Source organism: Mastigoproctus giganteus, chromosome 12 (assembly GCF_048544385.1).
Source record: "Mastigoproctus giganteus isolate SK-2022 chromosome 12, ASM4854438v1, whole genome shotgun sequence".
Taxonomy (NCBI): Eukaryota; Metazoa; Arthropoda; class Arachnida; order Uropygi; family Thelyphonidae; genus Mastigoproctus; species Mastigoproctus giganteus.
The window spans coordinates 179,497,665-179,522,898 of NC_143586.1; the positions used below are offsets into that span (position 1 = coordinate 179,497,665).

Genomic DNA, 25,234 nt, shown 5'->3' on the forward strand with positions numbered 1-25,234 from the left:
TAAAAGTTGCATATGACAAAGACTGGGAGAGTCACTGATGACCGGTGCCAAGCAGCTCTTCCTCTGAATGACTTTAACAAGGTTTAAGAATAGTCAGAAAAGCAGCAGCTTTTTTTTTTTTTTTTTTTTTTTAATACATACAGCTGCCACTTTACATTTGGTGGGATCAAATTAAAAACAACAGAAACAAAAAGGAATTTGGGAGTAAGATACAGGCAGACATGAAGTTTTCTGAGCATTGTAAACAGGTGGCCAGAAATCTCATGGTGGATCTATCATGGTGTCCCATCAATCATCCTGCAGTGGACTGAAAATGGCTGATGATGATGATGATGGGGGAGGGGTCAAGGAAGAATTTCCCACCTCATCGTATTATATTTATAGTTTGGAAATTGTAGATTTTTTTTTTGGCAAAAAAAAAAAAAAAAAAAGGTAGGAAAGGGAAAGAAAGGGGTTTCAATAATGGAACCCCTTTCTTCCTCCCCACGCTTTTGAAATACGGCAATGGAAGTGCCTGGGCTATAAAAGATGGCCTCGACACGTATTCAACCTCCTTGGAAGATGGTATTAACGAAAAGCCCCCATCAGGCTTCAGGACATCACCTCCCTTTATGCCAACAATTACTCCCCATGCAAGGATTTAGGACAGAACCTGGTTTTTTCCTTCGTCCTTCCATATGATTGCAATTCCAACGCCTTCTGAATTACACCTCTCCAGGATGCAGCCGTCCCTGAAGAAAACCCCAGGTAAGAGTATTCTTCTGCCGTAAATAAAATATATAATATTCTTAAATTTAATATTCCTTTAACATTTCCAAAAATAGCCTATACTACCCTTTTCAAAAAATCCACAAATTTTATTTTAAATCCATAATGAGATCTACAAGGAAAAATTACAATAAATTATTAGCATTTGTCTGATTTTACGAAAATTAGGGGGGGGCTCAACTACTCAAGTTGTCTGTCCAACTGTCTAATAAAGTTTCAAGACTTTAGGACCACCACACATTTTTTACTCTATATCTGTATGCAACATGAAGAATCCAAGTTCCATGGTTTTGAAGCTGGAAAATCCAAGAAATCCTCCTTGCCGCCGTCGGTCACAATCTGCCGTTTGCATCAAGCAGAGCTTCTTGCTGCTGCGTCCATTCACCTCCACGAACGGAGCACCCTGTGATGGACATCACAGGGTGCTCCAATCGTCCTTCTATTTCAAAGGTACAGCTCTGAAAAGGTGTTCCCAGGCTGGCCACTAGATTGAACCTATTGATAATTGATCAGGAGCCTTCCGGATCACCTGCATTTAATCTCTCTGCCTCTATTCTGCCAAATAATAAGTGGAGGGGGGGGGTCCAAGTAGTGTATATGTGGTTGAAACCATGTTATATCAACAAACTGGATATATTCTTGCCATGTATATGCCATATCAAAAACTTTATTGCTTCATTCCTTACTACTGAAGAAATCAAGTACAGTGGTACCTCGGGTCACGAACAAATCGGCCCAAGAACACAATTTCCGAACAAATTTTGACTCGACCGCGAACAATGCCTCGTTACACAAAGGCACAAACATGACTTTGGCACCATGTTTTCGGCTCGCGAACAGCATCAGTTGTACTCAGGTTTGCGCGCTGTGAACATTGTTTGTCGTTGCGTTGTTCTCGATACAATTTTTTTTTTTTGCTTTTTGCATTAAATTAACCCTCATTATGGCTCCCAAGAAAGTGAAAAGTGTTAGTGACAGTGGTATAAAGAAGCCCAAGCGTATTACAGTAGAAACGAAGAAGGAAATAATAACTAAACATGAGAATGGTGTTAGTGTTTCTGATCTCGCCAAGCAGTACAACATGGCTAACTCTACGATCTACTATCTTAAAGAACAAAGATGTGCTAAAGACGGCTGATGTGGCTAAAGGAGTGACTATGTTAACGAAGCAAAGGTCTCAAGTGTTAGAAGAAGTAGAAAAATTATTGTTAGTTTGGATTAATGAAAAGCAGCTTGCTGGAGAGTGTTAGCGAGGCCCTAATATGCGAGAAGGCTTTACTTTTGCATGGTGATTTAGTGGCGAAAATGCCGAATACAAGTTAGGCGAAAATGCCGAATAGCGTTGACAAATTTAAAGCAAGTAGAGGCTGGTTTGAGAAGTTTCGTCGATGAACTGGAATTCATAGTGTTGTTAGACTTGGAGAGGCAGCTAGTTCGGACAAAAACCAGCAGATGCCTATGTGGAGGAATTTGCAAACTATATCAACTCTGAAGGTTACGTACCACATCAAGTTTTTAATTGCGATGAAACTGGACTTTTTTGGAAAAAAATGCCAAGAAGGACCGACATAACCCAAGAGGAAAAGTCACTGCCTAGCCACAAACCAATGAAGGACAGGCTTACACTTTTATTGTGCGCTAATGCAAGTGGGGATTGTAAGATTAAGCATCTTTTAGTTTAGCACTCTGAAAATCCGCACGCTTTTAAACGCAATGTAGTGCTAAAGGGTGAACTTCCGGTATTATGGAGAGTGAATAGTAAGGCTTGGGTGACAAGATTACTTTTTATGGAGTGGTTGACTGAAGTTTTTATGCCAACTGTCAAGAAATACCTTGAGGTAAATAATTTGCCCCTTAAGTGCCTGCTGGTTATGGACAATGCTCCTGCCCATCCTCCATGTATGGAAGAAAACCTTGATGTTGAATACGACTTCAAAAAAGTCAGATTTCTGCCTCCTAACACCACTCCTCTCATCCAGCCCACGGACCAGCAAGTAATTTCCAACTTCAAGAAGTTATATACAAAGGCTCTTTTTTCCAGATGTTTCCAGGTGACCAATGACACAGATTTGACCCTGCATGATTTTTGGAAGGATCACTTCCATATTCTCCACTGCATAAACCTCATTGACAAGGCATGGAACAATGTCTCTAACCGCACATTTCAATCTGCCTGGAGGAGACTTTGGCCAGGTTGTGTGCCTGATAGAGACTTCAAGGAGACAGATGTAACTCTAGTAAACGAGATTGTAACCATTGGCAAGAGTTTGGGCTTGGAGGTCAACGAGGAGGATGTGGTGGAGCTGGTGGAGGACCACAGACAAGAACTCAACACAGAAGAACTTGTTGAGTTGCAACATGAACAGATGAAAGTTATGCAGGAGGGGCACTCAGGAGAGGAGGAGGAAGAAGTGGTACATGTTTCAAGTGCTGAGATCAAAGAAATTTGTAGCAAGTGGAGTGAAGTGCAGGTTTTCATTGAGAAGCATCACCCTAACAAAACTGTGACCAGCAGAGCAGTGGACATTTTAAATGACAATGTGATGTCCCATTTTCGGAAAATTATCCAACAAAGAAAAAGACAAATGTCTCTGGATCGTTATCTTGTGAAAACACCAGCCATCGAGCCAGCAATCGAACCACTTCCCAGGATACAAACAAGAGAAAAAGCACCAGAAATGCCCGACGTTATTATGGAATGGGACTTTCCTTCGAAGGAGTAGTCTTCCTCCTCTACTATCTACCTGTGCCAGCAACTATCAACCACAAAGGTAAAGTTATACTGTACATTTTATATTATATATTTTTGCCACACAAAAATCCATAAAAAAGTCAAAAAACAATGTTTCTGGGATGGGCGAACAGATTAATTGGATTTGCATTAATTTCAATGGGGAAAATTGTTTCGACCCGAGGTACCACTGTATAGTTAAACTAATAGAACAAACTTACCTGCAAATATACCTAAACCTTCCAAACACTTCCTCATTCATATCACAAATATACATAGTCTCAGTTCGAATCTCAACGTCCATTTCCACTTAGTCAGCAAAAGCCCCCAGTACTTTTTCTGATTGAATCCCAATTATCAGTTGATTCAACCAGTACTCATCTCAATTGTACTAATTATTCGCAGTATGAATCCTTTCACTTCAAAGGTGGTACACTAGTGCACGTCAACTCTGATGTTCCCTGTCAGACTCAGAAAATTAGAATCTCTTTTCAATCTTCTCTGTTGTAACATCTCTCTAACCCAATCTGTCAAATTCATCTAGTGGCTCTCATTTTCCCAACTCCACTAATCAAATTGGGAACTCTGACTCCCCCCCCCCCCCCACCACTCTCAAACCTGACTTTCTCCAATCCAACTTTCTTAACAGTGAGGTAATTTTCCTTGATGATTTTAATGTTCACAACTTCAGCTGGCTTCCATTTCCACTCACAAGGGCCCAGCTGGTTGAGATGCTGAGGCTTTCACAATTAACTAACAATCTCACACAGATTGTTCATTTATCTACCAGAATGCCAAACAATCCTAACCGCACAGCCAGCATCCAATCTTTTTCTTATAAACAACCTCTCTATGTACTTGCTCAGAGTATGTGGCACTATGAGGACCTCAGATCACAACTTTGTAATGGTCTCTTCTCCAATGGAGCCTTTCTCTCACTGCGATTCTCAACCTCATGTTGTTTGTCATTACGAGAATGACAAAAGGGATGATTGGCGAGATGTCTTTCCTTCTTTTACTTGGTTGGATTACTGTTTCAGATCTTCTGATGTCAACATTTGCTCAGATTGTGCCAATGAAATGATCCTTTTCAGGGACTAATATTATCCTTTCAGCGTACGAACCCAACTTAGGTTCTTAAAATGAATTAATTAGGCAAAACTGAACCGCGATATACCGTATATTTTTTTTAATTATTTTTTAAGGTCCTTGCCACCGAAATCTCTGGAAAGTAGGTGGAAGGATCTGCCAGAGAAACAAATGAATAAATGGATACACCTGGCTGGCCTCCCCGTGGCAGAGTATGGTAACGTCGGGTCCCATTAGGGGCCTGGTGGCCAACAAGCCAGAAGAACAATGGGCACAACATATTGCACAACACATGATCCACACACTTTAAATCTCTGGCTTTGACAGAGTACTGTCCTCGATACAAAGAACATACGCGGAGATGGGGTAAATCCCTGTTGCAGTTAGACCCGAAAATACTCTATACTCTATCCTTGTAGGGAAGAAAATCTTTATTCCACACTCCACCTTAAAATCTTATTTATCTAAACCTTGGTTTTACAAAATGCGATTTGGATGCAAGCGATTTGTGATATGCAACACTCTCTTATCTTAAACAGCCTTAGCAATTGCATGCAACAACTGTAAAGCAGTTATTAATCAGTCCAAACTAGATTTTGAACAGGCTAAGAGCAGAAAACAGGCATGTCCAAATGGCAGCAACTTTTGCCCATCTCTATTCTAAACTCTCAAAACTAGATGGTACCATTGCAACCTCAGCTAAAGATAAAGCTGACCTACTAGAATCCTATTTTCTTCAAACGCACGTATTAATGATTTTGGTAAACAACATCCTACCATCCCCGGTACACTCCATTCAAAGTCTCCTATGGTATTCAATCAAAAGGATGTCAAAATAATTCTGAACAGTCTTGATGACAAGGAAGACTAAGGTCCTAATGATATTTCTCCACTTGTTCTCAAGACCTGTGCTGCTGCTGAGCCTATTCCACCAGTGTTTTCTCTACTGCTTGGAAATTTATTTATATCCAGTCAGTTTCTAAGTAGTTGACAAATCCCTTTCATCCAATTATAGTCCCATAACACTTACCTCCACTCTTTCTAAGCTAACAGAAATCTCTATTTAACTGCCAACTCCTAAACTATCTAGAAACCTCCGATCAGATCAATGATTGCCAGTAATGGATTCCATTAGTGTCAATCCACTGATATAAATATACTGGCTTTTGTCACCAAAATCTAATGGAAAAAGTTTGGTTAGGTTAGCCAAAACAATTGCTCCTGACATTTCAAAGGCTTTTGATAGTGTTTGGCAAGTAGCATAATCTCGTTAGTGAGAGTTCTTGTTTCATACAGCCAAGCAGCAGAAGCTTTCATCTTATGATTTTCCAACTGATTTTTGTAATTAGGCAGCCAGTTTGAAGGAGTTAGAAGACAGAAATGGCTCTCCATCTTCTAATGCCTCCACTAATGCAGGTGCTCCCCAAGGTTCAGTTCTTTCTCCCACTCTTTTCCTCTTGTATATTAATGACCTTCCTTCGACTGGAAATTGTATCCAGTGTTTTGCTGATGATATCACATTAATGAATCAATAGCAAGATTCTTCTTAAAATCATACTGAACAGAATCTCAAAGAAGAGCAAGCAGGTTTCAGAAGAGGTAGAGGAAGCATATATCAGATCTTAAGCCTACAACTGATCATTGAAAAATGTAAAGAATTCAACGTTCCAGTTGTTTTGTGTTTTATAGATTGTTGTTGTTATTTGATTTTTAGGAGCTTTAGCAACTAAGGCCATATTGCTCTGGGGATATGTCGTGGTCATTCCCTGACTTTTCCGCATCCTCCGTTTTATAGATTATGCAAAAACATTTGTGTTCAACATGAGAAACTATGGGAAACGATGACTATTATGGGTTTCCCAATCCACATAATTCAGCTGATTAAGCTACTGTACCAGGAACAGGAAGGAACTGTGAGAACGAACATGGGAACAGTAGGTAACAGCGACGGGAGGGCTGTATTTTGTCACCTCACCTTTTTAATCTTTATGCTGAAGATTAAAAATATGTAATATGCAATTCTAAGGATCATCTTAAAGAAACTCTGAGGAAAACTAAAATTATGGTGATTGGTGATAATCTTAATTCCAGTAAAGTGAAGGTAAATGGGTGAGATATCGAAGAAGTTGATGAATTTGATTACTTAGGGTCAAGAATAAATAAAAATGGTGACTGCTCAAATGATATAAAGAGATGACAGGCAATTGCCAAAATGTTGGTCACTGATGCGATAAAATTATGGAGAGATCGTGATCTGCTTCTAAAGACAAAACTGAGAATCATTGATTCATTAATTTTTCCAGTTGCCACTTATGGATGTGAAGGATGGAATCTGAAAAGAGTTGACAGGAAGAAAATTGAGGCATTTGAAATGTGATTGTTACAGAAGAATACTGCGAATTTCTTACTGGATCAAAGAATAAATGAGTGGGTATTGAATAAAATTGGAAGGCTTAAAATTCTTCTTCATAGCTTCAACAAAAGAAAACTCAAGTTTTTTGGTCATATAGTAAGAAGGGAAAATTTTCTGTTGAAGAATATAATGGGAGGTAAAACAGCGGTGCAGAGGAAACCTGCAACTAGGTGGAATGATGGGATAGGCCTAATGACTCTGATGAGTATAATAAGATACTGAAGATACTGTTCAGGGAAATAGAATGGGCCAGTAAATCAGAGAGTCTTATAATGGGGGATTTTAATTTCGAAGATATTGACTGGAATTTGTGGGTTGGTCACTCATACACTAGCAAGGCTTTTGTGGATTTATTGGATGATTGTTTTCTACATCAGCATGTTCAGGAGGCAACTAGAGGGAGTAATACTCTTGATCTGATTATCAGTAGTGATTCTTCATGCATTAAGAATCTGCAGATAAAGGAACCACTAGGTGGCAGTGATCACAGTGTGCTGAAGTGGGATTTACTCAAGGAGGTAACTACCATCAGAGGTAAAGGGAAGGGTTTTTGCTTTCGTAAAGGCGACTATGATGGTCTGAGACAATATTTAAATTCTATACATGGGACCAACTGATGATGTTACCAACAGCAAATTCAAAATGGGAAGCATTCAAGGAACTAATCTTGGAAGCTACCAGGCTTTACATACCAACCAAGAAATATTGTTCAAGGTTCAGGCCTAAATTGTTGCCAGATGAACTAATGAGACATATGGCAGAGAAGAAAAATGCATGGGATACATACAAATTAATGAGTGACATGGAAGCCTATGATAGATATAAGTTGGTCTGTAACCAAGTCACAAAGGAGATTAGGCAGGCAAAGGCAGATTATGAGAAATCCTTCGCAAAGGATGCAAAGAAAAACAGAAAAGAGTTCTTTACCCATTTAAACTCAAGAAGGAAAGGGATGAATCAGATTGGTCCACTGGATGTTGATGGTTCAACAGTTGAGGATCCTGCTCAGGTGGCTAACAATCTAAACAAGTATTTTGCATCTACATTCACACATGAGGAGTTATTCAGGAAGGGGAATGCCATAGATGAAGTAAACACTGGCAGTGAGCTAGATGATCTAGTAATAATTGAGAGTAAAGTGGAGGAGAAATTATTTAAGATAAATACAAGAAAGGCACCTAGGGTGGATGGGATCTATCCAGTTATATTAAAGGAGGCAGCAAAGGAATTAAGCAAACACCTAGCCATAATTATGAGAGCTGGACCACAAAGGCGGATCAAAAGCTGACACAAGTAATTACAGACCTGTTAGTTTAACTTCGGTTCCAGGAAAATTAATGGAGGCACTGGTTAAAGAAGCACTGCAGGATCATCTGGACAAGAATTCAGTTATAGCTCAGACACAGCATGGTTTTGTTAAGGGCAGGTCTTGTCTGACCAATTTGATTGGATACTATGATGTAGTCACAAAAGAACTGGATGCAGGGAATAACTTTGATATTATATATTTGGATCTTAGAAAGGCTTTCGATACTGTTGCCCATGGAAGACTGCTGCACAAATTGGAGCAGTGTGGCATTGGAGGCAAATTGCTGCTATGGATAAAGGGATGGTTGAGTGGCAGAAGACAGAGAGTGGTAATCAATGGATACTGCTCAACGTGGACTAATGTTATTAGTGGAGTTCCTCAGGGTTCAGTGTTGGGTCCATTGTTGTTTTCTGTATTTATAAATGATATTGATGATGATATATCAAGCTTAATGTCCAAGTTTGCAGACGATACAAAGGTTGGCAGGGTTGTTAAGGACACTACTGATGCTATGCTGCTGCAACAGGATCTGGAAAGGTTGAGCAGATGGGCTGAGAGGTGGCAAATGAAGCTTAACATTGACAAATGTAAAGTACTACATATGGGAAACAGTAACCCCAGATCAACGTATCAACTCTGTGGTACTACGCTGACAGTGGTAGAGAATGAAAAGGACCTGGGGGTGGTTGTGCAGGCAGATATGAAGTCCTCTGAGCAGTGCAGATGGGCTGCAAGAGTAGCTCATGGTGTATTGTCAATGATATACAGGAATTTTTCTAGCAGGGACAGGGATGTGATTATTCCCTTGTATAAGGCATTGGTCAGGCCATTGAGTACTGCATACAGGTCTGGAGGCCTCATTTCAAGAAGGATGTAGAGCTGCTGGAACGAGTACAGAGAAGGGCAACAAGATTAGTGAATGGAACAAAGGGTTGCTCTTACGAAGAAAGGCTTAAGTTTTGCAAATTACAGAGTCTGGAGACTAGGCATCGGCGAGGTGATCTGATAGAGGTGTATAAGGCTTTGAATGGATTGAGCATGCTCAATGCCGATGGGATTCTTCCTCTTGATCAGAATAATCACACCCGAGAGGGTATAAATTCAAATTGAGGAAGGACGGATGTCGGATAGATGTGGGGAAATTTGCCTTTAGCCAGCGGGCAGTTGGTTTGTGGAATAGACTTCCATGACTTGTTGTTGAAGTTGATAGCCTAAACAAATTTAAGGCTCAGCTGGACAGGTATTTTGAATGAATGGAGGGGTGAAATGGGAGTAGTGGTTGTGTGTGTGTGTGTTTTTTTTTTTTTTTTTGGCTGATGCTGAATAAGCTTGCTTTCTTGCATCATATGCCTCTACTAATGCTAATCAGTGAACTTCTGGGTATGACACTTTGTGATGCTGCTCATATAGAACATTATCGATGCAGTTGGAGGAATTTGTTGGTGGCCACAACAGCTAAGGGAACTATGTGACTGGAAGAAGAAGGTGTACAGATCATAACGGCAGCGTATTTCAGGAGGGGAAAATAAAAAAAAGTGAAAACCTTACCTAAGAGTGTAATCATGTTAGCAATAAAAAGAATGGAATCAAATATATTGGTCTACACAGTGCTGCGGTAATAATTCTAAACCAGTTCCTGATAAGCTCAATAAATATTTAACATTGGCATTCACATGAAGATAAGCAGTATAATAACAATTGGGAGCAAAATCATTTTATGAAAACTTTGAAGGAATAAGAAGCAATGAAGTAATTACAATTAGATGTAAACAAAGCTGGCATTGAGATCACAGTAATAATATCAGACAATCTAATTTCATTTCTATTAAAAATACTAATATTGTGCTCTAACTCACCCATCTGAAATGTACCTTTCCATTTGAAAGGGGAAGTATTATTTATCAGTCAATATTTAAGAACTTACTTCTCTTTTTATTGGCTCTCCTTCACAATGTATAACAGTATCAGGTGCAACAATACAGTATGGACTTGGATCTGTCTCAACAACTTTGAATTCCACTGCTCGCATTCCACCTCTAACTAAAAATAAGTCACCTTTATGAATTGGCCGATATGCTTCAAGGAAATATGGTTTCAGATAAACATCAAAAAGACTCCTGAAAATGCATAACTTTCTTTAGTGATTGTCAGTTTCAATATCATATAAATAGTGACTTAACAAAACTGAAATGAAAGAATTGATGTCTGTGTTTTTTTTTTTTTTTTTTAAAATTCATGCCCCAATTTTATTTTAACTACAGCCAGGTTACGTGGCACAGATTTGTACGAGGAAAACAACTTTATACTGTTACTTTAGGGGGAGCACATACTCCTTGTTTCAGATGGTAACATAAGGAACTCAGGGATTTCCTTATTTTATAGATAAGCAGAGCCAAAAGCAAGTTGTTATTACTAGTATGCTATCAACTTTTTCAATAGAGCTTCACAATGTTGTTGCAGGGACACAAATTCTTTAATGGCAATATGAATAAGATAATAATAATAGCGGGAAAAAAAGCAATAATAAAATAAAAAATATATATATACAGTGGAACTTCTCTATTATGAACTTCTATTTAACGAATTTCTCCATATTACGAATTTTTTAGCAAAATATTGCACCTTGAAATGAAATGACATGTAAAATTCACCCCATATAGCAAAGTGTTAATCTCTCTATAATGAATTCTTTAAAAAAAATTAGTAAAAGCAATTCTGAAGATTTTCAAGCATTTACTGCTAAACAGCTGCTGAAATATACAGCTCCCTTCCCTCTGAATTGCACATTAGCATCTGGAATTAATCATCCCTTTAGTGAATGCTTGTGGCCATTGACGGCTATAGGAAGGTCTTTGTTTCATTGTTTTACAGTTATAAAAACAAATGGGTTTACTTAAAAGTGGTCATAAACTTTACAATAAATAGGGTAGATTTGTAAATTGCTGTTGGCTAAGGGGAAAACGAAATTTGCGGCGGCAATACATAGAATGCTACCATAGTCGGATTTTAGTAACGCCCACTGAGTGACATCCGCTTTTCACCTCAACCGTACCATGTGACCTTCCTGTCAATCATTATATGATATGTCCGTTCTCATCTAACTGGACTTTCAGTAGATGGTTTTCATGAATTTTTTATTATTTTTATAAATTTTGTTCTTTTAGAATAATTTGTCATCAATCACATAGGCTATATGCTCTTGTATTTTTTTTTTCCCCCTGAAAAGTAACATACAGCATACATTAACCATAAATTTTCTTTCGTGTATACATGCATGAAAGCAGAATAAAAGAAATTCAAAGTTGTATATTTCTTCAGTGACTGATAGGAAACGTCAAGTGATACTGTTGAATTGGCAAGCAAACGTCATTGAGTAGGCGGTACTAACAATTCACTATATGGCCAGTACAGCGAAGTTTGTGGTGTGTGTGTGTGTGTGTGTGTGTGTGTGTGTGTGTGTGTGTGTGTGTGTGTGTGTATATATATATATGTATATATATATATATATACACACACACACAGAGCTGCAGAACAGTAATTTTTTACAATTGCAGAAACAATGTCGAAGAGAAAGTTTAAGTATTAATGATAAAGTAAAGATTCATGATATTGACCAGGGTTTTAAGAAAAAAGATGTTGCAGAGAAATATGGCATACCTGCAAGTAGCTTATCTACAATTTTAAAAAATCAAGAATCAATTTTAAATGCAATTGAAGGAGGAGTAGACAAGAAGCGAATTAAGTTGTGTATATATACGAAGATGTTGGCAAAGCTGTACTAAAATGGGTGCAAATGATACGTGAAAAGAATATACCAATATTGGGTCGGTCCAATAATTAAGCAACAAGCTCTGAAATTTGCACAGTCCCTTGGATGTACAGAATTTAATGCGAGCACTGGGTGGCTAGATAAATTTAAGAAGTGTTACAGAATTGTGGAAAAGGTTATTTGTGGAGAAAGTGTTAATGTAAGCGAAGAAGATTGCAACATTGGAGGAACAACATGAACATGTGGATGTTTTTAATGCTGACGAAATGGGTTTATTCTTTAAATGTTTATTGAATAGAACACTTGCTTTTAAGGATGATAAATGTTTTGGCGGAAAACAAAGCAAAGAAAGAATCACTGTGCTAGTTAGAGCAAATATGACAGGAAGTGAAAAATTAAGACTTTTAGTCAATGGAAAACCCAAGATGTTTTAGAGGCACAAAATCTTTGGAAGTTGACTACACCTTTAATAAAAAAGCATAGATGACAAGTGATATCTTTGAAGAATGGATATTAAAACTAGACAAGCGTATAACAAAAGAAAAAAAGGAAAATAGTGTTGGTAACTGACAACTGTCCGGCACATCCTGCCAAACTTAAAAGTGTGAAGTTGTTGTTTTTACCACCAAACATGACGCCAAAACTCCAGCCAATGGACCAGGGCATTATTAAAAATTTTAAATTTCATTATCGAAAGAGAATAATAATGAAGATTGTCAATGCGCTATCAGAAAATAGAAACTTGAAAGTTACAATTAACCTTAGAGATTGCATCTCTAAACTGGCAAAAGTTTGGACAGACGATGTCACTGAATACACTATTCAAAATTGTTTTTCAAAAGCGGGATTTGCAGCGAATACAGAAGTCGAACGACAACTGGACGAACAAGATAAAGTGCCCCTTTCACAACTGAAAAACTTTTGGACATTATTAGAATTGTCCGGAAACATCGAAAATGAAATAACACTGGATAGTTATGTTTATGTAGATCAAGATCTAACTACAACAGGACATCCAAATCCAAATGAAGATGAAATACTGCTGAGCAGTGTCAGACGTGACCATGATCACGAAGAAATTAACGATGACGCTGAAGATGCACCAGAACAACCCGTAGAAAAGGCGATTCGCAAAAAAATAATTCATGCTTTTAAAACGGTTCATATGGGTCCTATAAAAATTTACTGTAGACCCATACGAACATTATCAGGAATATTTTCCTGATAATGTTTTTAATGCTCTGAACAAATTGAGGTTTTCTTTGAGATTCAGACATTTTTTTTTTTTTTTTTTTTTTTTTTTTAAAATTGTACTGTGCAAACGAAACTAGATTTTTTTAATTTGTGATACTTACCGGCAAAAACTGTGTAAAAGTAATTTAAATAAGTGTTTTTGAAATAAAATACATTAAAAATAAATGTAGAATCATTTATTTTCTAATTGTATGTCTATCATTGCTGCAATTAAAGATTCTAAATAATTTCTAATAAAAAAGATTCTCTGTATAACGAAATTTCTCTATAACGAATTTTTTCGCTTGATTTATCGAATTCGTTATAGGGAAGTTCGACTGTATATTAAAAAATGGGCCAAGATGAATATTTTATTGGAAATTTTGCTCTATTGTGAATACAAGACCACTGAAAGTCATGGGCTCACACTTCAGCTTTTTATTTCCTATTCGATACATATGTAGTGCAATGAATAAGTGCAAATTCTTTGTTTGTCAATTTGTTTTGCAATAAAAGTGTAACAATTTATTTTGGAAGTAGTGTAAGAAGGTTGTCTTCTTGAAAGTTAAAGTTTTATATAGACAAGGAAGGGATATTGTTTCCTGCATAATGGAATTTTGTGAAAATGAGGCAAAACAAAAACCTCACACAGGAAACAATATCCCTTCCTTGACAATTTAAAACTAACTTTTAGTGTGGCCATTTTCTTACACTACTTCGAAAACAAATTAGCTAACCATGAATTTTTCAATATAGAAACATTACTGAACATTCCATATTATGCATCATTCCTTTCAATAGGAATGGAGTACAGATGTGATGGCAAATTTTTTTCACACTGAAGGTCTCATCTACTCAAGTCACAATCTCCTTACTTGTGGCTGTGCACACTAACCACTGGAGACTACAGCTAGCCTGGTAGTTGACCAGTTAAGGTTTTATTTAAAAAAAAAAGCCATGGCCTTAATTGACCTTGTTCGATCAAATCGTTCAGATTCCCCTGCTCCCAAGTAGCACGAAACGTTTTCCTCAAGTAGCTAATTGGTTCTCCTAACAGTTATATTTAATTCAAGTTAAAGATTATATGTTTAAAGCTTCCAAGAAATTCCTTTGGCAGCTTCCATCTCTACAATATGCTTAATGCATAAATGAACATGTTCTCTGTGTTTGGCAGCCATTACACTTTTAATTACATAAGTAAACAATTTTACGCCATGCACATCATAGGAAAGCAAGCCCCAGTACCAAAACTCATTTCTATGTAAATAAACACAGTGCTCACAGGAATTAATAAATAATATCAGGAAATTAAAAAAAAATTGTGTAAATAAAATTTCATTATTCTATTTCTATATTTTCATGCAGCATCTAAAGTTGTGCTGTATAAACTTATTGAAAAAGATCCAATTGAAGTAATCAGAAGCATCTGTAGCCTGCTCCACTGACATTTGGCTAACTGCTTTTTGCCATTTTATTTATGTGACTAACTTTTATTCTTAGAAGCAGGATATATTAACAGTAAAAATATGAGAATGAGCAGTTCATATTCAAGAAATATCAAAACAGTTGTTATACATCAAATTACAACAGAGAACACTTTTTTTTAAAAGTGGTAATTGTCAAAGTTATCTTGTTGAAATTGCTCAACAATTTCACCTTTCCCAGGTTTCCAGAATGCAGGCTTGTTAAATTTTAAACAACGGCCAAAGGGGATAAAGAATAAACAAAAATCATATAATACACTTAATAAGCAATAAGTTAAAGTAGTTACACTGCCCATGGAAGCTAACAACACATTTGCCATTTATCAGTACATACTTGATTTTTAAATTTAATTTGGCAATTCAAGTTTATTTTGTTGTCCAAAAACTGGAAAAATTCGAAAATCCAGGCAAATCAGGTCCTGAGTTTGCTAGTTTGGACATTTCACCTGTACAAAGGCCATGAGTGACAAAGGCTATTATGAACAAGACAAGGTCATAAAACAACAGCAAATACTGGTGAGAAAGAAAGCTTATAGGGCGTTGATCAAAAAAAAAAAAAAAAAACCTTATTTCACCCATCAACTCGTTCCAAATGTTTGTCAAGTTCTGCATTGAATCTATTTAAGCTATCAACTTCTACAACAGATGGAAGTTTGTTCCACCAATCAACCACCCGCTGGCTAAAGGCAAACTTCTGCACATCAATCCTACAGCCGTCTTTCCTCAATTTGAATTTATGCTCTTTCAGGCGATTATTCTCAGCAAGAGGAAAAACCCCATCTGCATTGAGCATGCTCAAACCATTCAAGGCTTTATACACCTCAATCAGATCACCTAGCAGGTGCCTAGTCCCCAGATACTATAATTTGCAAAAATAAAGCCTTTCTTTAAGAGCAACCTTTTCTTCCATTCACTAATCTTGGTTGCCCTTCTCTGTACTCGTTCCAACAGCTCTACATCCTTCTTAAAATAAGGCCTCCAGACCTGTATACAGTACTCAAGGTGTGGTCTGACCATTGCTTAATACAAGGGGATAATCACCTCCTTATCGCTGCTAGAAAAATTCCTGTATATCACTGACAAGACACCATGAGTTACTCTTGCAGACCGTCTGCTCTGCTCAGAAAACTTCATATCTGCCTGCACAATTACCCACAGATCTTTTTCATTCTCTACCACTGTCAGTGTGGTACCACATACTTGATAAGTTACTCTGGGATTACTGCTTCCCATACATAATATTTTACATTTGACAATGTTAAACATCATTTGCCACCTCTCAAGCCCATCTGCTCAACTTTTCTAGATCCCGCTGCAGTAGTGTACTGTCATTAACAACCCTGCCAACCTTCATACCGTCTGAAAACTTGGACATTAAGCCTGATATACCATCATCAATATCATTTATAAATACAGAAAACAACAATGGACCCAACACTGAACCCTGGGGGGACTCCACTAATAACATTAGTCCACGTTGAGCAGTGTCCATTGATTACCACTCTCTGTCTTCTCCCACTCAACCATCCCCTTATCCATAGCAGCAATTTGCCTCCAATGCCACACTTCTCCAATTTGTGCAGCAGTCTTTCATGTGCAAAAGTATCAAAGGCTTTTTTAAGATCTAAATATATGATATCAAAGAATATCAAATTATTCTTTGCATCCAGTTCCTTTGTGACCTTTTTTTTTTTTTTTTTTTTTTATGTAAACCCCAAACACGAGAGGTATTAGAACCTATAGTACTCAGTAGCTTGGGTTAGAGTTTGAGAAGATGAAAGAAGATATTTGTTGACATCAGACTTGAAATTCTGAAGACTGTAATTTGCAGGAAATACGTATGAAGGAAGGTTGTTCCAGAAAACAGCAGTTCGAATGAACAGTAAATGGACGTTGGCAGGTGGCTGCACGTGTTTGAACTGTTTTGAAAGAGAAGTGGGAATTATAGAGGCCAATTCAGAAGAACAGTGCCAATGGAAGTATCTGTACATGAGTCATGCAGCAGAAACAGTACGTCTAGGAGACAGTGAGTGGAGAAACTCTGTCACAGATGGATCATTAATTAACCTAACTGCCCTCTTATGAATGGAATCGAGAAGCCTGAGGGAGGTTTTCGGGGCATTACCCCAGTTGTGGGAATAATATTCCAAGGTAGGGCGGATTTGCGATTTATACAGAGTGAACAGCTGTTTCGAAGAAAACTAACGCCGAGAGGGAAAGAGAAAATAAAGTTTTTTAGTTGCAGAGGAAGCAATATTTGTAATGTGCTTGTGCCAATAGAGATTAGAAGTCAGGGTAATCCCTAAAAGAGATATATCATTTTGTCCAGAAATCGGAGTGACACCAAAGATAAGCATAGGAGCAGAAGAATCCTTTATGCGAGATATAAGAGAAGAGTGAGTTTTAGAAGGTTTGAAATCAACCAAGTTGTCTTTCCCCATTGGAGAATTACCCGAATGTCGGCATTTAAGGAATTGGTAGCAGATTTTCAAGAAGTTTAAGCTGATTGAGCAGGGCAAGTTTTCTCAAAATGGAAAAAATGGAATGCAATGTGCTATCATCGCCAAAACTAAGGATAGGATTTCCAGTCAATGGAAGAAGGTCATTAATATACAAGAGGAAAAGAGTGGGGGAAAGAACCGAACCTTGGGGGACACCGGCATTAGTGAAGTTAGAAGACAGAGAGCCATCTACTATCACCCTCAGTGAGCGATCACAGAGGGTGATGGTAGATGGCTAGAGTGAGCGATCACAGATTACTAAAAACAGTTGGCAAACCATAAGATGGAAGCTTGTTAAGAAGACCTTTATGCCAAACATGATCGAAAGCCTTTGAGATGTCAAGAGCAACTACTTGTGTTTCACCGAACCTTTCCATTGAATTAGTCCATAAATGGGTAACATAAGCAAGAATATCACCAGTGGATAGACACTGATGGAATCCATACTGGCGATCGTTGATCAGACGGAAGGTTTCTAGGTAGTTTAAGAGATGGCGGTTAATTGATTTCTCCATTACTTTAGAAAGGGTAGAAGTAATTGCAATGGGACGATAATTGGACGGGAGGGATTTGTCATCCTTTTTAAGAACTGCCTGGATATGAGCAAATTTCCAAGCAGAAGGAAAAACACCTTTGGAATAAGAAAGTGACAAAAGTCGGCAAAGCATAGGAGTAAGTTCAGGAGCATAGGTTTTGAGAACAAGTGGAGAAATACCATTGGGACCTTGAGCTTTGTTAGCATCAAGATTCGTCAAAATCCTTCTGACATTCTTTTGATGGAAGACCATAGGAGGCACTGAATGGAGCTGTTGGAAATGGTGAGAGGTGTTTTACCAAGATCATTAATACATTAGTTGGAAGAAAAATGGGATGCTAGCAGGTCAGCTTTATCCTTGGCTGAAGTGACAACAGAACCATATGGTTTGGTCAAAGGTGGGAGCAGAGCTGGGCAAAAGTTGTGGCCAATAGCTTTGGCAAGAGACCAGGATGCTTGGCTACCATTACGGCAAGAAACAAGTTTTCTGCTCTTAGCCTGTTCAAACTCTAGTTTGGACTGATTAATAACTGCTTTACAATTGTTGCCAACTTTGGTGTAGGCAGAAAATGAAACTGAAGAATTAGAAACAAGCCAATTATGATATGCAATATTCTTCTCTTGAACAGCCTTAGCACATTTATTGGAAAACCAAGGTTTAGATATCTTGAACAGCCTTAGCACATTTATTGGAAAACCAAGGTTTAGATAAAGGACGAGATTTTACAGTGGAATGCTGGATAAAGGATTCCATTTCTGCAAGAATAATTTCACTGACACGATCTGAGCAAACATTGACATCAGAAGTTTTGAAACAGTAATCCGTCCAAGGAAAAGAAATCTCGCAGGTCATCCCATTTTGCATTCTTGTAATGCCAAACAATACATGGTTTTGAATGGCCATGAGATAAACGCTCCATTGGAGAAGAGACAATCACCAAGTTGTGATCTGAGGTACCTAGAGGACCTCTCACTTCGACTGTGTACTTAGAAGGGTTTTTCGTGAGAAAAAGATCAAGCGTGTTGGCTGTATGGTATTCTTGTAGGTAAATGAACAATTTGTGCAAGGTCATTAGTAATTGCCAAAGCCTCAGCACATCGACCAGCTGGGTTGGTGTGACTAGAAAACGGAAGCCAGCTAGAGATGGGAACGTTAAATTCACCAAGGAAAATTACCTCACTGTTAGGAAAATTGGACTGGAGAAAGTCAAAGAGCTTCAAGTGTTTAGTGGAATTGGGAGAACGGTAGAGACAACAGATGAATTTGACACAATGAGATAGAGAGATTTTAAGCCAGAGAAGATCAAAGACAGGAGATTCCAAACTGCCAAGTCTCTGACAGGGAATATCTGAACGGACATATGCACAAGTACCACCTCTGAGGCGAAAGGAATCATACATCGAATAATTTGGGCATCTGAAATAACTGAGATTATGTCCGAAAAAGTAAATGGGGTTTTGCAGACTGCCAGTGTAAATGGACATCGTTGAGATTAGAATTGAGACCACATATATTTGTGAAATGAATTAGGAAGTCTTTGGGAGGTTTAAATCTTTTTGCAGATAAGCTTGCTCTGTTAGTTTGACAATTCATGGTGTATTCAATGGTAAGAAAAAGTGGGTAGGACATGCTATATGAAGTAATGAAATTTTTGGATATGGCGTACAGATTGGTAAGAATATAACCAGATCCTTGACATAATGCGGCCTCGACAATGCCACCTGCATACACACTACTCTGACTCTATCTGAGAGAGTAGAGGTAGCAGGATTATACACTAGCTGATCCGGAAGCCTCCTAGACAGTTACCAATAGGTTCGGTCCGGTGTACTAACTAGCAGCCAGCCTGCGAAAACCGTTTTAGAGCTGTACCTTTGAAATGTAAGGAATATTGGATCACGTCAACAAACTAAATAAATATTTTGCATCGACTTTCACACATGAGGAGTTATTTAGCGAGGGGAAAGCCAGATGTGTATTCAACTCTAGCAGTAAGCTAGAGAATCTTGTAATAACTGAGAGTAAAGTGGAGGAGAAATTGTTGAAGATAAACACAAGAAAGGCACCCGGGGTGGATGGGATCTATCCAGTTATATTAAAGGAGGCAGCAGAGGAAGGTAAGCAAACCCTTAGCCATAATTACGAGAGCTTCCTTGGACTCAGGGGAGGTACCCACAGACTGGAGATGTGCAAATGTGACCCCAATTCACAAAGGAGGATCAAAGGCTGACACAAGTAATTATAGACCTGTGAGTTTAACTTCTGTTCCAGGAAAATTAATGGAGGCACTAGTTAAAGAAGCACTGCAGGATCATTTAGACAAGACTTCAGTTATAGCTCGGACACAGCATGGTTTTGTTAAGGGGAAGTCTTGCCTGACCAATTTGATTGGATACTATGACGCAGTCACAAAGGAACTGGATGCAGGGAATAACTTTGATATTATAGACTTGGATCTTAGAAAAGCTTTTGATACTGTTGCACATGGAAGACTGCTGCACAAATCGGAGCAGTGTGACATTGGAGGCCAATTGCTGCTGTGGATAAAGGGGTGGCTGAGGGGGAGAAGACAGAGAGTGGTAATCAATGGACACTGCTTGTCTTGGACTAAATGTTATTAGTGGAGTCCCCCAGGGCTCGGTGTTGGGTCCATTATTGTTTTCTGTATTCATAAATGATATTGATGATGGTATATCAAGTGTCGAAGTTTGCAGACGATACAACGGTAAGCAGGGTTGACACTATGCTGCTGCAACAGGATCTGGAAAGGTTGAGCAGATGGGCTGAGAGGTGGCAAATGAAGTTTACATTGACAAATATAAAGTACTACATATGGGAAACAGCAACCCCAGAGCAACGTATCAACTCTGTGGTACTACACTGACAGTGGTAGAGAATGAAAGGCACATGGGGGGTGGTTGTGCAGGCAGATATGAAGTTCTCTGAGCAGTGCAGACGGGCTGCAAGAGTAGCTCATGGTGTATTGTCAATGTTATACATAGGAATTTTTCTATCAGGGATAAGGAGGTGATTATTCCCTTGTATAAGGCAATGGTCAGGCCACACCTAGAGTACTGTATACAGGTCTGGAGGCCTCATTTCAAGAAGGATGTAGAGATGCTGGAACAAGTACAGAGAAGGGCAACAAGATTAGTGAATGGAACAAAGGGGTGCTCTTACAAAGAAAGGCTTAAGTTTTGCAAATTACAGTGTCTGGAGACTAGGCACCAGCGAGGTGATCTGATAGAAGTGTATAAAGCCTTGAATGGTTTGGGCATGCTCAATGCTGATGGGATTCTTCCTCTCGCTCAGAATAATCACCTGAGAGGGCATAAATTCAAATTGAGGAAAGACAGATGTAGGATAGACATGCGGAAATTTGCCTTTAGCCAGCGGGTGGTTGGTTTGTTGGTGGAACAGACTTCCATCCCTTGTCGTGGAAGTTGATAGCCTAAATAAGTTTAAGGCTCAGCTGGACAGGTATTTTGAACGAACAGAGGGGTGAAGTGGTTTTTTTTTTTTTTGGCTGATGCTGCATAAGCTTGCTTTCTTGCATCAAATGCCTCTACTAATGCTAATCTCAAAAGTCATCAATCATACGGTATGATGGAAGAGATGAGGAAGGGTTGACCGGAAACTAAACGTGGGTTTCACCACTTCAAACCTCCAATAAGCAAAGTGTTGGTATTGCACCGGTTGATGAGAGTCATCTACCACTTAGTACTGCCTGGTAACATAGAGGGGCGACATTCCTCCATTTGGTGTGGGCGCCACACCTCGACCACTGCTTACGTTGGTTCACGCCTGGGTGGTCACCCACCAGGTACTTGTGCATGGAGGTTGTACCCAGGTTTACTAAAAGTCCCACCATCGTGAAGGTTCAAGCAGAGGATTTGGCTGTCACGGACAGTCCGGACTCTGCCGAAATTGGGTCCACCTGACTCCAGCGTCTCCCGAATATCAGTTCCATCAGCGTCTTAGACTACCAGGTAGCAAGTACAGCTTGTCTGGCATATCTGAGAGAACGCCTGTGACAACCTCAAGGACTACATCATAGTATCCAATCAAATTAGTCAGACAAGACTTCTCGTTAATAAACCCATGCTGTGTCAGAGCTATAACTGAAGTCTTGTCTAGATGATCCTGCAGTGTTTCTTCAACCAGTGTCTCCATTAATTTCCCTGGAGAAGAAGTTACACTAACAGGTCTGTAATTAACTGTCTCCCTTTGATCCTCCTTTGTGGATTGCGGGTCACATTTGCACATCTCCAGTCCATGGGTACCTCTCCTGAGTCCAGGGAAGCTCTCATAATTATGGCTAAAGGTTTGCTTACTTCCTTTGCCACCTCCTTTAATATAACTGGATAGATTTCATCTGCCACAGGTGCCTTTCTTGTGTTTCTCTTCAACAATTTCTCATCCACTTTACTCTCAGTTATTACAAGATTATCTAGCTTACTGCCAGAGTTGAATACACCACTGGCATTCCCCTCCCTGAATAACTCCTCATGTGTGAATGTCGATGCAAAATATTCATTGTTTTTTAGCTACCTGAGCAGGATCATCAACAGTTGATGCATAGATATCAAGTGGACCGATCTGATTCATCCCCTTCCTTCTAGAGTTCACATAAGTAAAGAACTCTTTGCTGTTTTTCTTTGCATCCTTTGCCAAAGATTTCACGTAATCTTCCTTCGCCTGCCTTCCTTTGTAACTTGGTTACAGACCAGCTTATGTCTATCATAGGCTTCTGTGTCACATGTTAAATTATATGTATCCCATGCATTTTTCTTCTCTGTCACATGTCTAATTAGTTCATCTGACATCCATTTAGGCCTAAATCTTGAACAATATTTAAAAGCATACTATACATATGTTGGTCGAAATTTTTTCCTGCTCAAGCAGGAAATGATTTCAACATAAGTTATACATAGTGGGGTTGAACTAAAACAGTAGAGGAAGAATGGGATTTGAGAGTTATGATATGACATGTTAAGACATGTAGTTCTCCTACAGTGTAGACAGACAGTGAGGTAGACCCATGGTGTCCTATTGATAATTTATTATACATTTGTTGTGGAACGCATAATCCCACTGCATAAGGCAGGAAGACCATGCATAAAAAACAGCATCACACTTCAATAAGGTCCAAAGATGTGTAACAAACTGTGAAAATCAGCAAAACACGTTTGAATATGCGGGAAAGAACTTAGAAACTAGGCACCATAGAGCAGATTGATTAAGGCATGTAAGCCTCTGAGAGGAGAAAGTAAAATTAAAATGGGAGGAATTTTCAGTGTTATAAATGATTTCATAGCTTCATATTACTGGAGAAGATGTTTAGAGTGGATGCCAGAAGTTTTCTTTTAGCTAGCAAGTTTATAATTACTGGAATAAGTTACTATGAGTGTTTGAGAATGACAGTTTGGGAAAATTCAAAGGTTGGCTGGCTGATAATTATGGATTGGCAGGGGAAAGCAAATAGGTAGTTTATTTTATTATTTATTTTTATTTCCTCAGTGCAGCAAATCCTAGGGTTTCTTCGCACAACATAGCTAATACTAAACCTTTGCACACCTCTGTTAAAATGTATCCTTATACCTACAACTATGGACCATGCTGATAATTTTTTTCCTCCCAGCTGCTTTGCACAGTCCCATAAGTCTTGCCTTGAGTTAATCAAGAAGAGATTCAGCATATAGACACTCCTATCATGCTTTGGCAGAATTGTCGATAGATTTCGAAGTACCTCACAGCAATTTTTTTTTATTTTTAACAAGGTCTAGGTCTATTCACTTAGTAATCAGTTTGCATGTGCTTAATATCACTAGAATTAATACCACACATCAATAATTCCCTCTGTTTCTTAAATTCTCAAAATCTGCTGGTAACATCATTAATTGTTGTTCCCAGCAGACACCGTGGTTCCAGTCCACCTATCATGATTACAAAAAAAAAAACATTACTTGTTTCCTTGACAAGGAATCTCCCAATAGAACTGAATCCTTTTGAACCAGAGTAGTCTAGATCTAGTTTGGACTGATTAATAATGACCACTTTACAACTGTTGCGAGCTTTGATGTGAGCAAAAAATGAAACGTTCTTCCCTTGAAGTGGTGGAACCCGTATTTAGCCTCCAGACAAAGTTCCGGTCAACCCTTCCCCATCTCTTCCATCATGCAGTATGACTGATGACTTTTGAGGTTATGATGAACATCATGGTGAGATCCAAACTTCCTTACATTTCGAGGGTACAGCTCTGAAAACGGTATTCGCAGGCCGGCCACTAGTTAGTACGCTGGACTGAACCTATTGGTAACTCTTTAGGAGGCTTCCGGATCAGCTAGTGGGAGTCCGAGTAGTGTGTATGCCGGGGGGCATTGTAGAGTTCCATTCAAAGGAAATCATTGCCCAAGAACTACTTAGGTGCAAGATATCAATCGCAGCATTATCTGAATTAAGGCTCACCGGGTCTGGAACGATGATTATCCAACCACCAGCACCTAACGAAGCGGTTATGCTATTCTACTCTGGTGGCGAGAAACGAGAAGCAGGAGTGGGCTTTATGGTCGATGCTCAGGCCACCAGTAGTGTGATCGCTTTCCAACCAATATCGGACCGCCTGGCAGTCCTTACTGTCAAGGGCACCATCAAGACCCATATTATCTCCGCCTATGCGCCAACTGAGACTAGCCTGGACCCGACCAAGAATGACTTCTACAACCAGCTTCAACATACGCTGGATTCAATTCCGCAGACAGAAGTGATCATCCTCGCAGGGGACTTTAATGCCCATATTGGCGTGGACAGATCTGGTTGGGAAACAACAATGGGCAAGTTTGGCCATGGGAAGATCAATGACAACGGACTACGTTTGTTGTCCTTTGCCGCATCTAACAACCTGATCATTGGAAACAGCCATTTCCAGCACCCTCAAAAACATCAACTTACATGGCGAAATCCATCTGGCAAGGACTCAGCAATCCTGGACTACATTTTGATCAATGCCAGATTTCGCTCATCACTCATGGATGTTCGTGCCATGAGGGGACCTGATTGCGGATCTGATCATTACCTCATCCGGGCTAAGGTGCAGCTCAAATTACGGCATGCAAAAAGATCATCTCGGTCAGCCAAGCTGGACTGGAGGCAGCTAATGAATGCTGCCAACAAACAGGCATATCAGATCGCCCTATCCAACCGCTTCGAGATGCTGGCCGTGCCCGAGGATATAAATGAAGAAGAAAAGCAGATCTCTGATGCCATCCTGGAATGTGCCAAGCCCCTATGTCCACCTGCCCGACGTCGAACGCAACCATGGATATCAGACGAGTGCCTCGACCTCGTGGACAAACGGAAACAGGCAAAGTTGGTCGACTTTGAACGGTACCGGCAGCTAAA

At 39.1% G+C, this 25,234-nt stretch overlaps 1 protein-coding gene across 1 annotated transcript in view; it reads right to left on the reverse strand.

The window, feature by feature from the left end:
- Positions 1 to 25,234, reverse strand: part of TER94 (Transitional endoplasmic reticulum ATPase TER94) — a 351,159-nt gene that overhangs the window by 236,809 nt on the left and 89,116 nt on the right. Inside the window, exon 5 of the mRNA XM_090386402.1 lies at positions 10,235 to 10,427. Within this exon, the coding sequence (XP_090242528.1) occupies positions 10,235 to 10,427 (193 nt within the window). The remainder of the gene's footprint in view (positions 1 to 10,234; positions 10,428 to 25,234) is intronic.